This window comes from Geotrypetes seraphini, chromosome 9, assembly GCF_902459505.1.
Source record: "Geotrypetes seraphini chromosome 9, aGeoSer1.1, whole genome shotgun sequence".
NCBI classification, from domain to species: Eukaryota; Metazoa; Chordata; class Amphibia; order Gymnophiona; family Dermophiidae; genus Geotrypetes; species Geotrypetes seraphini.
Window position 1 is genome coordinate 175,840,036 of NC_047092.1, and position 13,044 is coordinate 175,853,079.

General features: G+C 45.0%; 1 protein-coding gene across 4 annotated transcripts in view; it reads left to right on the top strand.

Moving 5' to 3' along the window:
* Window positions 1-13,044, top strand: part of USP13 (ubiquitin specific peptidase 13) — a 94,520-nt gene that overhangs the window by 67,752 nt on the left and 13,724 nt on the right. For all 4 annotated transcript variants that reach the window (XM_033959470.1, XM_033959473.1, XM_033959471.1 and 1 more), the window contains 2 exons: window positions 569-657; window positions 9,864-9,986. In XM_033959470.1, coding sequence (XP_033815361.1) covers window positions 569-657; window positions 9,864-9,986 — 212 coding nt within the window. The remainder of the gene's footprint in view (window positions 1-568; window positions 658-9,863; window positions 9,987-13,044) is intronic.

The following is a 13,044-nucleotide window of genomic DNA, read 5'->3' on the forward strand; positions in this document are numbered from 1 at the left end:
CTCTGGAATGTTGCTCTCAATGGGGTTCCGGAATCTTGCTACTCCTTGGGTTTTGGCCAGGTACTAGGGACCTGGATTGGCCACCGTGAGAATGGGCTACTGGGCTTGATGGACCATTGGTCTGACCCAGAAAGCCTATTCTTATGTTCCTTATACACAAAGAAAGCAGCTCTGTAACACATCTCTCTTCTAAGCACTGTACCTTTTGTAATAATGAGCTAATCTCTATTATATAACTTCCCAAACTACCCCTGGCTATTGTCTTATTATTCTGCAATCTCGCTGCCTCTCTAAGGTCTGGACCCGGGACCGAAAAGGACTAGACAAAAGATTACAATGAGCAGCCCCTGGGCATGTCACTAAACAAGATTCATAACTAAGAGAATAGTGTCCGTTTCCATGGTGCACTTTGGTGACCTCTACAGGGGGGGGGGTTATATTTTTCACATTTAGATATGAAAACCTTGGTTATAAACATGAATCAAACCCTGTGTCAAACTTGTTAAAGAAGTTCTGTTGCTCTGGTATTGAACATAATCTGTTTTGTTCCCCCCCCTTCCCCCCTCAGAACCTCTCGCTTTGCCTCGTTTCCTGAATATTTGGTGGTGCAAATAAAGAAGTTCACGTTTGGCCTTCATTGGGTACCCAAAAAATTTGGTGAGTGCTCTGCGTGCTTTACTCCTGAGATCGTGTGGTAGATACCCAGCACATGAGGGGTCGGAGCACTGTGCCAGAGGGAAAACTCAGCTTTATTTTCACGCTTTTGGGGGGTAATTAAAGAGAAGATATCGGTGAGAGCATTTTCCTAAAAGAGGTGATGCTGGCCATGAGCCCAGCTCTTAGGAAACTGGTGATGGGACTAAATCGCGCGAGAAAACGGCACGCCGACAACTGCGCCGAAGAAAAGCACTATTTTAAAGGGCTCCGACGGGGGGTGTGGGGGGAACACCCCCACTTTACTTAACAGACATTGTGCTGGCGTTGTGGGGGGGTTTAGGGGGTAGTAACCCCCCACATTATACTTAAAACTGAACTTTTTCCCTAAAAAACAGGCAAAAAGTTTGGTTTCAAGTATAATGAGGGGGGTTACAACCCCCCACAACGCCAGCGCGATGTCTGTTAAGTAAAATAGGGGGGTTCCCCACCAACACCCCCCCGTCGGAACCTTTAAAATAGTGCTCTTCTTTGGCGCGCTGTCAACCTTGCGCTCAGTTGTCTGCGCGCCATTGTCTTGCGCGATTTTGTCTATGAAGCAGGAAACTTGTTTCTAGTCCTGCAAAGGAGTTTTCCTGATGGGGAAACGTGTGCTCTGAGGTAGGATTACCAGATTTTCCGATCTCCTAGACCCACCCTCAGGCCTGCCCAGTTTCACCCATCCCCCCATCCCCACGGATGCCCTCCTGCCCAACACGATGTTGGAGGAAAGCTTTTCAAAACCTGGACGTCTGGTAACCCTACTCTGAGGATTTAGGCCCTGCTCTTTCAGGGATGAGTTGTGAAGGAAAAGTTATTATATACTAGTTTTTTTAGCCCTTCTCTCTTCCTTTTACCTCCCCCTTGTCCAGCAGCACCCCTTCCCTGCTCTCCCTGTCCAGCAGTAGCCTTTCTCCATTAATTTTACCTCCCCCTTGTCCAGCAGCACCCCTTCACTGTCCAGCATCCGCTATCCCGGTCAGCTTCGGGGTTTTTTGCTAGGCCTGCCCATAGTGGGCCGGCCTAGCAAATGCCCCACGGCTGCTGAATGAATCCGCGGCTGCTTCCGTTGCTGGTCCGGCCTCGGGCTGAGGTCTGGACATTTGCCATTCGTCAAGGTGCAGGCTGGCATGAGGACGGAGACCGACAGAGAAACCGCCGCAGGGTCCTACTGCGCATGCGGGAGCACGGCACCACGGAGTTTGAAGTGTCTATGCGCGTTAAGGGTATTATAGCGGATGATGAGAGAATGGAGCAGCAGAGGTGGGGGTGTGTTGAAAAGATACACAGCTTTTGTAGTTGTGTGGAGGATAAGTGCTTGACGGGCACAAATTCAGTTTGTTTGTATGCTGAATTTCCTATAGCATTATAAATAAGAAACATAAGAATTGCCATCTCCAGATCAGACCCTGGGTTCATCAAGTCCGGTGATCCGCACACGCGGAGGCCCCGCCAGGTGTACCCTGGCATAGTTTTAGTTCCCATATTACTGTATGCTTCTCAAGGGAGATGTGCATCTAATTTACCCTTACCCGTATCACTCTATGCCACTCTTAAGGAGATGTGCATCTAGTTTACCCTTAAATCCTAGAACGGTGGATTCTGCAATTACTTTCTCTGGGAGAGAATTCCAGGTGTTCACCACTCGCTGCGTGAAACAGAACTTCCTGATATTTGTCCTGGACCTATCCCCCCTCAGCTTCAGTCTATGTCCTCTTGTCCGTGTCACACTGGACATTGTAAATAACTGCTTTCCCTGCTCTATTTTGTCGAATCCTTTCAATATTTTGAAAGTTTCGATCAGATCCCCTCGCAGTCTCCTCTTCTCAAGGGAGAACAGTCCCAGTCTAACTAAGTCGTTCCTCGTAGTCCAGGTTCTCCATACCTTTCACTTGCACTGCTGGTTCTATAGCGGATTAAGACTTCGATTATCCTTCAGTTATGGACAAGATGGGAAGATGTAAGAGACGATTAACTGAACTGACTTAAGCATTCACCCATCTATCCAGAAAGCAGAGAGAGAGGTCTTTTAGTTTTCTTTGCGATTAGTGTTCTGTTTCTCAAAGTGGCCCATAGGGATCGCTCAGTCTGTTGGGTTTAAATTTGTTTTTATATATAGTGCATCCTCAAACTCAGTGGGTTTACCACCAAAATTCAAATTTGTGACCCAACGGACTTTCCTGCCTCATTCACCTCAAGCCCCAACCAATCAGGTTTGAGGACCTACTATATAAAGACAAACTGTAGACCTCACAGCATACCCTGACGATGGCTGAAATGTTGGTTGTACCTGATAATAATAATAATAACAGTTTATATACCGCAATACCATTAAGTTCTATGCGGTTTACAATAGATTAAGCGAGGTACAAATTGATTGAATTTAAGAGGGGGGAAAGAGGAGAGTTAATAGGACCGGAAATGCGTTGTTGAGGAGAAAGAGATTAATAGGACAGAGGAATCACTATGGAGGAGAAAGAAGATGAGGGGGTCAGTTGTCTAGATACTTTAGGAACAGTTGAGTTTTTAGACGTTTTCTGAATTCCTCATAAGTAGTGGGCGAAAGCAGTTGATCTAGGTCTTTACCCCACAATGCTGCTTGATAAGATGTTGCAAGACCTGGAAACCTACAATAAGCACGATGCCAGCTGTGAAAACCCTGAGAGAACATAACAGTATAACCCAGCTTCCCAGGGAAAACATCTTTAAATTCGTCAGAGACTTTCTCATTCTGTGGGGGAAAAAAAAGCCCAACTGATTTTCCCCACCAAAATTCAAATTGATGACCAATGGACTTTCCTGCCTCGTTCACCTCAAGCTCCAACCATTCAGGTTTGAGGACCCATGATATAAAAAGACAAACTGCGGACCTCCCAGCATACCCTGAAGAAAGCCACAGCATGATGGCTGAAACGTCAGTTCTACCTGACCAGATGCAGTGAGACCTGGACAGCGGAAATGAGCATTATTGTCATTTTCTTGGAAGTCTTCGGGTTTTTCAGGAGCTGTGTGATGAACTTCTCTGGCTGCCTGCTGAGGGAGCTACTGCATAGTTATGAGGACAAATTCATTTCGGAGACAATCAACTTTTAACCAAACTTTCATCTGGGTTTAGTCAGGTCAAGTGGTTTTTAGATGGCACTCGGAAAGCCTTAGTTTTCTTTTTTTTTTTTTTTAATTTTGGTTGATGTATTAGTTAAAAAGGATTTTAAAAAAGAAGTGTTAATGTAGGACACAAACCCTTAAACCAGTGTCGCTCAAATGGTGTGCCTGAAAGACGTTCCAGGTGCACCGTGAGATTCCAGAATTTTACTTTATTTAAAAAAATTCCCTTCATAAGTATACGCTAGAATAGATGACAATGTACATCGCGTAAGCAAGAGTTTGTCATTGTTATGAGCGTCTGCGATCGTAAGGATACAACCGCCTAGACAAGCATCTTTCTTTGACCTGATTGGTCCTTGGAAACTAACTGTCTTTGCAAACTTGGGTTTTCAGCTCTGACAAAAATGAAATCAAAGAAAAGCGAATGACTGCAGGTGGGTGGATGATGAAAAGCTTGTTTGCGTGTCGACTACTGAGTTGCATTTTGAGTTAAGCTGCATTTAAAAAAAAAAAAAGCACGTCCATCGCATTGATTATCTATTCTATAGTTTCACCATTGTTACAATTACCCATCCATAGCTTAAAGAACTTTAAATAAATACCTCTCAAATTTAATTTTTTGTTGGTTTTGCAATTTTATAATATCAGTTATGATGTGCCGTGAAAAACATTTGCTCTGTTTAGTGTGCCAGAGCTAAAACAGTTTGAGACATGACCTTAAACAGTAGCAATGTCCTATCCATGCAGAGAACAATACTGTAGTTCTCATGTACGCCACAAGGTGGCCCTGATGACATGGTGTAACAGAGTCTTCCAAACCTAGTTGTTGGATTAGAGGTCCAGGTCTAAACGGCAGCCAAGCCAAGAGTAATCGATCTGTGTAAATAAACTTGTGTAGTACACCAGGCACAAGCAGATGTATCTTAATGGATGTTTTCTGTAGTTATCTTGTAAACCAGATCTTTCCAAGACCCATGAAAGATTGGGGCTTTGCCAAGAAGGCAAACAAGATGCTAGGAATTATTAGAAATAGGATGCAAACAAAACTACCCCTATTCTTTTTATTTTATTAACTGAATTCTATTGTCTAACGGTTCCTCCCTTCTATTCCTTTTTGCATTTTACTTTAATTCATTTACATATTATTTACATAGATGGTGCTCCTATCTGTAAAGATAGGAATTTCTATGGAATATTCTACATACTTCTCTCCTCTCTCTCTGCCTTTCCTGCCCTCCATAGTCCTCCCTACCCTCTTCTAATCCCTTCCTCTGTAATGTCGCCTACAGCTTGTATAGGTATGTGCGATGAAGAAATAAAATAAATAAATAAGGCCTCTATCGTTCAATATTGTGCTCTCACCTTGAGTATTGCGTTCAGTTACATTACATTAGTGATTTTTATTCTGCCATTACCTTGTGGTTCAAGGCGGATTACAAAAGAGGATTTCTGGACATGTCCAGAGGTGTTACAGAGTAGAGCGGGTTGCTTCAGAGGATTATTGAAATATTTCATACGGTGTTAGTTAGTCTTCATAGATTACTTGAATCTGGTCTCCTTCAAAAAAGATATAGCGGCACTAGAAAAGGTTCAAAGAAGAGCGACCAAGATGATCAAGGGGATGGAACTCCTCTCGTATGAGGAAAGACTAAAGAGGCTAGGGCTCTTCAGCTTGGAAAAGAGACGGCTGAAGGGAGATGGGATTGAAGTCTACAAAATCCTGAATGCAGTAGAATGTGTACAAGTGGATCGATTTTTCGCTTCGTCAAAAATTACAAAGACTAGGGGACGCTTGATGAAATTACAGAATAATACTTTTAAAACCAATAGGAGGAAATATTTTTTCACTCGGAAAATAGTTAAGATCTGGAATGCGTTGGCTAGAGGATGTGGTAAGAGCGGTTAATGTAGCTGGTTTTAAAAAAGGTTGGGACAAGTTCCTGGAGGAAAAATCCATAGTCTGCTGTTGACAGACTATGGACTTAGCCACTGCTTGCCCTGGATTTGTAGCATGGAATGGTGCTACTATTTGGGTTTTTGCTAAATACTTGCAACTTGGATTGGCTTCCATGAAGAAGGGATACTGGGCTAGATGAACCATTGGTCTGATCCAGTAAGGCTATTCTTTTTTTTTTTTTAATAATTCTTTATTCATTTTCAAACTTACAATAAGTGTGACATCAGTTCAAACAAATTACAAATAAATACATCACTTAATCATCATTGGTACAATTCATAAGCTCTTATCACCCCCCCTTCCCACCCTTTCCTACCATATAATCAAATAACATATAGAATATGTAGTAATAAAATAACTCCCCCTCCCCCTCACTATTAAATTTGAATTTGTAAATTTAAGGGAAACAAATTCATCTAAACAGTACAATACTTTGTTAATGGCTCCCACACATCTTGAAATTTCCTGAAACATCCCCGCTGTAAGGCTATTCTTATGTTCTCAAATTCTTAACCTTGATCACTCTCCTCTTTCTCCCTCATCTTGCCACCCATCGTAACCGTAGGTCCCTGACTGGGTGTACCTTAAGAAGCCATGGTGGCCCAGTGGCCTCTTTAGAGGCAGGAATGAAGCTGAGTTGTCTCTGCCTGGTGCGCTGCTCAGTCAAAATGGCTGCTCAGACTTCCCACAGCAGAAGCAATTGTAAGTTTGCGCTATCAGGCGGGACGGACGGTAGGGCAGGTGCTTTTGCTCTGAGCTAGAGAATGACACGGTGACGGTTTACCCGCGGCCACCGCATTTAAGCCGCGGGTCACCGCCGAAAACGGGGAAGAAAACTAGCAGTCGCTGCGGTGACGGGGACAAGGCCATTCACCGACCACGGAAACGGTGAACAGGTTTGTCCCCGCGGGCCAATGTACCCCCTTCTAGGAACCGCTATTTACCTGTGTTTCACCGTGCTCCTCATTTGTCAGATCAACCCCTCCTGTAGACCCCCCCAACGGCCCTTCCGACAATCGCAGCAGAAGGGTACCCAACCCCTCCTGCCGGTCCTCCCAATGGCCTCCCCTAAGATCGCCGGCAGGAGGGTACCCAACCCCTCTTGCTGGACCCCCCCCCCCAACGAACCCTCCCACCCCGGAAACCCTTAGTCTTACTTTCCAAGTTGGACCGGACAGCTCCTCGCTAGGCTGGCCAGCAGGCCTGCCTCCGTCCAAATGAGGCGGGCCCGCCCCTCCCCTCCCCTGCCTCCCAATGGCCTCCCCTAAGATCGCCGGCAGGAGGGTACCCAACCCCTCCTGCTGGACCCCCCCCCAACGAACCCTCCCACCCCGGAACCCCCTTAGTCTTACTTTCCAAGTTGGACCGGACAGCTCCTCGCTCGTCTGGCCAGCAGGCCTGCCTCCGTCCAAATGAGGCGGGCCCGCCCCTCCCCTCCCCTGCCTAACCCACAGGATCCTAGGGCCTGATTGGCCCAAGCACCTAAGGCCCCTCCTATAGCGGGAGTGGCTTTAGGTGCCTAGACCAATCAGGCCCTAGGATCCTGTGGGTTGGGCAGGGTAGGGGCGGGCCCGCCTCATTTGGACGGAGGCAAGCCTGCTGGCCATACGTGTGAGGAGCCGTCCGGTCCAACTTGGAAAGTAAGACTAAGGGGGTTCCGGGGTGGGAGGGTTCGTTGGGGGGGGGGTCCAGCAGGAGGGGTTGGGTACCCTCCTGCCGGCGATCTTAGGGGAGGCCATTGGGAGGACCGGCAGGAGGGGTTGGGTACCCTTCTGCTGCGATTGTCGGGAGGGCCGTTGGGGGGGGGTCTACAGGAGGGGTTGGGTGCCCTCCTGCCGTGATCGCTGGGGGGAGGGGAGACTTGCAGCCGTAGCCGCGGTCACTATGCTAATCACGGCAGCATTTAAAGTACATGTCGTGTTTGTTTTTGCATTGCTAGCCCCAGGGGTGGTGGAAGATTAGTGATTGAAAAACTGTATGAAAAATAACTATTTTAAATTTAGTGATCAAAATGTGTCAGTTTTGAGAATTTTTATTAATTAATTTTTTCTCTGCGTGTTTTGTTTTTGTATAGTTATTAACTAATATTTAACTAAGTTTTAAAGTTTTAAAGTTTTAAAGAATGTTTCCTTTATACGTAAATAAAGAAAAGTGAATGGGATTGCAGTGGCGGTGACGGGGCGGTGAATGGGGTGGCAGTGGCGGTGACGGGGCGGTGAAGAGGATGGTGAGACGGGGACGGGGCGGTGACGGGGATGGTGAGACGGGGACGGGGCGGTAACGGGGATGGTGAGACGGGGACGGGGCGGTGACGGGGACCAATTTTTTCACCGTGTCATTCTCTACTCTGAGCTACACCTTTAAGGGGGAATGAAGGGGGTGGAGTTGAACTCCTCTCATCTCTTTGAAGATCTGAGCATCGTAATTACATTTAAGCATTTATTTTTCCGTCCTTTCGCTGCAAGAACTGGCAGAGTGGATTACAGTTAATGATAAAAATTCAATTAGGAAAAGCCAGCAAAACGTGAATTAAATGTCTAACAATGATTTTATCAAAAAGAAAAAATGAAAATAGACATTCTCAAGTGCAGCTTCCATAGTGTGGGGTGTCTTGGCTGTGTCATTCTTTACCCCTGCACCACTCTAGAAATAAAAATGTAGTAAAAATGAGCCAAGTAAAGGACAATCAAGCCATTGTGACATCACTGATGAGGTTGGCTCTTATTGGTGGAATGAGGCATTATGATGACACAATACCTGCTCTGGTTTATCAGAGGCTGAAGCTTTTCACACTATTTATTTATTCAATTTTCTATACTGTTCTCCCAAATAGAGAATGACATGGGGACAAATTTTTCCCTGCCCCCTTGGGAACTCATTTTCCCATCCTGGCAAGTTTTTTTTTCCTGTCCCTGCCTCATTCCTGCAAGCTCTGTCCTCATCTGCACAAACCTCAAACTCTTTAACATCCTAAGTAGCAACATTCTAGAGCTGAGATGGTGATGTCATAATGCCTCATTCCACCAATGCCTAAGCTCCGTCCTCATCTGCACAAGCTTCAAACACTTCAAAATCCTAAGTAGCAACATTGTAGAGCTCAGATTGTGATGTCATAATGCCTCATTCCACCAATGCCTAAGCTCCGTCCTCATCTGCACAAGCTTCAAACACTTCAAAATCCTAAGTAGCAACATTGTAGAGCTCAGATTGTGATGTCATAATGCCTCATTCCACCAATGCCTAAGCTCCGTCCTCATCTGCACAAGCTTCAAACACTTTCAAATCCTAAGTAGCAACATTCTAGAGCTCAGATTGTGATGTCATAATGCCTCATTCCACCAATGCCTAAGCTCCGTCCTCATCTGCACAAGTCTCAGTTAAAAATCATAAGTGTTTGAGGCTTGTGCGGTTAAGGCAGAGCTTACAGGAATAGGACAGGGATAGTGACAAACCAGCGGGGATGGGATGGGTAAATTGAGTTCCTGCAGGGACGGGTCATTCTCTAGTTGATAGCCTGTTGAATTTAACCTCTGCCAACTGCGGCCACTCTTGTCATATACTTTTCTTTCTGTTTGTACTGTTAATATTTTCCTGTGCTGAGCCAGGACTTTTATGTACAGTAAACCCCTGCAAATTCGTGGCTCACGAATCTCGGACTTACCACCACTTCCTTGTACTAAAGTCATGGTTACACCAATCAGGAGCTGCTTTGACACGCTATCTGGCATGTCGGTGCAGCTCCTGATTGGTGTAGCCTGACTTTAGAAGAGGTGGTCGCAGCATAGCGCGAGTGCTTTTCTGCACCCTTTTTGGCGCCCCCCCAGCTGCCCTCGCCTGCCTTTTGACAGGCGAAAAACCGTAGTTGCTCTTTTTTGAAATTTGCGGGAGTTCTTGGAACGGAACCCCTGCAAATTTCGGGGGAGTACTGTACACTGGTTTCCAGCACGGCCTTGTTCTTACGCCAGAGTTTTGGAATGAAGCCCTTAATCTTTCTGATGGACTGGAATTGCAATGGGAGAGCAGTGTTGTGGTGGGAGAGCTCTGTGACCCGACCTTTAAACAATATGTTGGACCTTTATGGTGACCCTGTGACTCTTCTTGTTCATAGATGTGTCTGTAGACATGCCAGACCTGCTGGACATCAATCACCTCCGGGCCGTGGGGCTGCAGCCGGGCGAGGAGGAACTTCCAGACATTGCTCCGCCCATTATTATCCCTGAGGATCCTAAAGGTACTAGTTTCTGCCCCAACATTTCTTCTAGTTCTCCACCTTTCTCTACAGAAATAGTCCTCTTTTGCCTCCTCTTTGGGCTGTGGCATGCCATTTTTAGCATCAATATATGAACAGCATTTCATTCACAGGGTACAAATAATCAAACTCTTAAGATCTTCAAAAAATATTTTTTAAGCTTATTATGGGCTTCAGCTGTGACACTTGATGCTCAAATACTTTCATAGCATCAAGATTTAAATACCCACCTCCTCATTAGCCTTTCTCGACTCTTATTATACGATACAAGCATTTGTTTTAACTCCTCTTTACTTAACCATTTAAATGAGTGTTAACTTGATTAAGAGGTATGCGGCTCTGTATATTTTGACATTTATAGACGGACACAGCAAAAACACTCTGGGGCAGTGAATGGTGTATGGCAAGAGTAGGGGAGTCCTTAAAGATGTTTTTTGGCGAAACATGTTGGATGAATATCCCCTTGCTGGACTCGGGGGGAGGGGGCGGTAGGAGAAGATGGTGCTGGATTCAGGGGGGCGTTTAATCCGGGAAAGGAGGGACGGGTCCAAAGTGCTTTGTCTGTCTTGCTTGCCTGACTCTTATTTGGCTTTTTACACCTGCATTGTGATGTCATAGAGCTTTATAATTATAGAAACAGGACGGCAGATAAAGGCCAAATGGCCCATCCACAGCATCCACTATCTCCTCCTCTCCCTATTGGCTAAGGCTCTTAACATTTGCATCTCCTCTTCCTATAGGCTAAGGCTCTTTACCCCTGCATTGTGAGTCATAGAGCTTTATGGTTATAGAAACATAATGGCAGATGAAGGCCAAATGGCCCATCCAATCTGCCCATCCACAGTATCCACTATCTCCTCTTCTCCCTATTGGCTAAGGCTCTTAACATTTGCATTTCCTCTTCCTATAGGCTAAGGCTCTTTACACCTGCATTGTGAGGTCATAGAGCTTTATGATTATAGAAACATAGAAACATGATGGCAGATAAAGGCCAAATGGCCCATCCACAGCATCCACTATCTCCTCCTCTCCCTATTAGCTAAGGCTCTTAACATTTGCATCTCCTCTTCTTATAGGCTAAGGCTCTTAACACCTGCATTGTGAGGTCATAGAGCTTTATGATTATAGAAACATAGAAACATGATGGCAGATAAAGGCCAAATGGCTCATCCACAGCATCCACTATCTCCTCCTCTCCCTATTAGCTAAGGCTCTTAACATTTGCATCTCCTCTTCTTATAGGCTAAGGCTCTTAACACCTGCATTGTGAGGTCATAGAGCTTTATGATTATAGAAACATAGAAACATGATGGCAGATAAAGGCCAAATGGCCCATCCACAGCATCCACTATCTCCTCCTCTCCCTATTAGCTAAGGCTCTTAACATTTGCATCTCCTCTTCTTATAGGCTAAGGCTCTTTACACCAGCATTGTGAGGTCATAGACCTTTATGGTTATAGAAACAGGACGGCAGATAAAGGCCAAATGGCGCATCCACTATCTCCTCCTCTCCCTATTGGCTAAGGCTCTTAACATTTGCATCTCCTCTTCCTATAGGCTAAGGCTCTTTACCCCTGCATTGTGATGTCATAGAGCTTTATAATTATAGAAACAGGACGGCAGATAAAGGCCAAATGGCACATCCACAGCATCCACTATCTCCTCCTCTCCCTATTGGCTAAGGCTCTTAACATTTGCATCTCCTCTTCCTATAGGCTAAGGCTCTTTACCCCTGCATTGCGAGTCATAGAGCTTTATGGTTATAGAAACATAATGGCAGATGAAGGCCAAATGGCCCATCCAATCTGCCCATCCACAGTATCCACTATCTCCTCTTCTCCCTATTGGCTAAGGCTCTTAACATTTGCATTTCCTCTTCCTATAGGCTAAGGCTCTTTACACCTGCATTGTGATGTCATAGAACTTTATGATTATAGAAACACAGAAACATGATGGCAGATAAAGGCCAAATGGCCCATCTAGTCTGCCCATCCGCAGTAACCATTTTCTCTTTCTCTGTGTGAGAGATCCCACGTGCCTATCCCAGGCCCTCTTGAATTCAGACATAGTCTCTGTCTCCACCACCTCTTCCAATGGAAGTAAAACCCGGATGTCTCTATCTGTCCTTTTTTATTTTTTTATGGAGCCACATGGTAACCCTAAGCATGCTGGAATTGTTGACCGACAAGTATCAGCTATTAGAAGCGGCAGCACCAATCCTGTGTCATCTTAGGTCCTACTGTTCAGACTGGAAGCTCCTGCAGCCTCCACTGTAAATTTTAAATTGAAACACATAAACCATTTGAACTCCATTGCTCCTTGCTGCTTGAGAGTGTCCTGTGTCTTGCCAGTGTCACTGCCTACCACTCAGAATAGCAGATGTTCCTGCCTGTGAGCCATCCATCAGCTCTGTACGAGAAGCTGGCTTTCAGACATAATCCAGTGCTGGACTGCAGCCAAAAGCAAATCGCAGCCAACATCACAGAGCCATTGCTCAGTCTATCCTCTCAGTCCAAGGCCTCTGAAACTATTCCTATGTCCTTTGTAGAAGATGATAATCTCAAAGAAACAAAAAATAATCTTTTTACAGGAAACTCTCTCTTATTTCTTTAAGGGCCAGGATAAAAATATGTACCAAGTTGCAAGAATAAGTTTCTTATATTACCAGTATTGTGGTTACAGTGTTAAGGTCACTTTAAAGGTATTAAATAGATATAAAACAAAAAAAAAAGAGAAAATAATTCTGATTATGCAGAAAAACTTCAAATGTACTAGTTAGAAGCTGAAAATTGAACTTGTATATCAGCTCTGCAGAAAGAAAATTATAAAATCCTAGAGATAAAAAATTGTGTGGACCTTACAAAAGCAAAATCTCCATCTTACGACCCAGCTGAAGAAAAGAAAAATCTACAAGGAATCGAGCGAAAACCCCCCTTCCCCCATACGTCACTATAGAAAGATGTAAAGAAAGCTGGATTCTCTCCTTCACTGTCAGAGACAGCAAAATCTCCTCCTGGGACACCAGCACAACATCCAATGA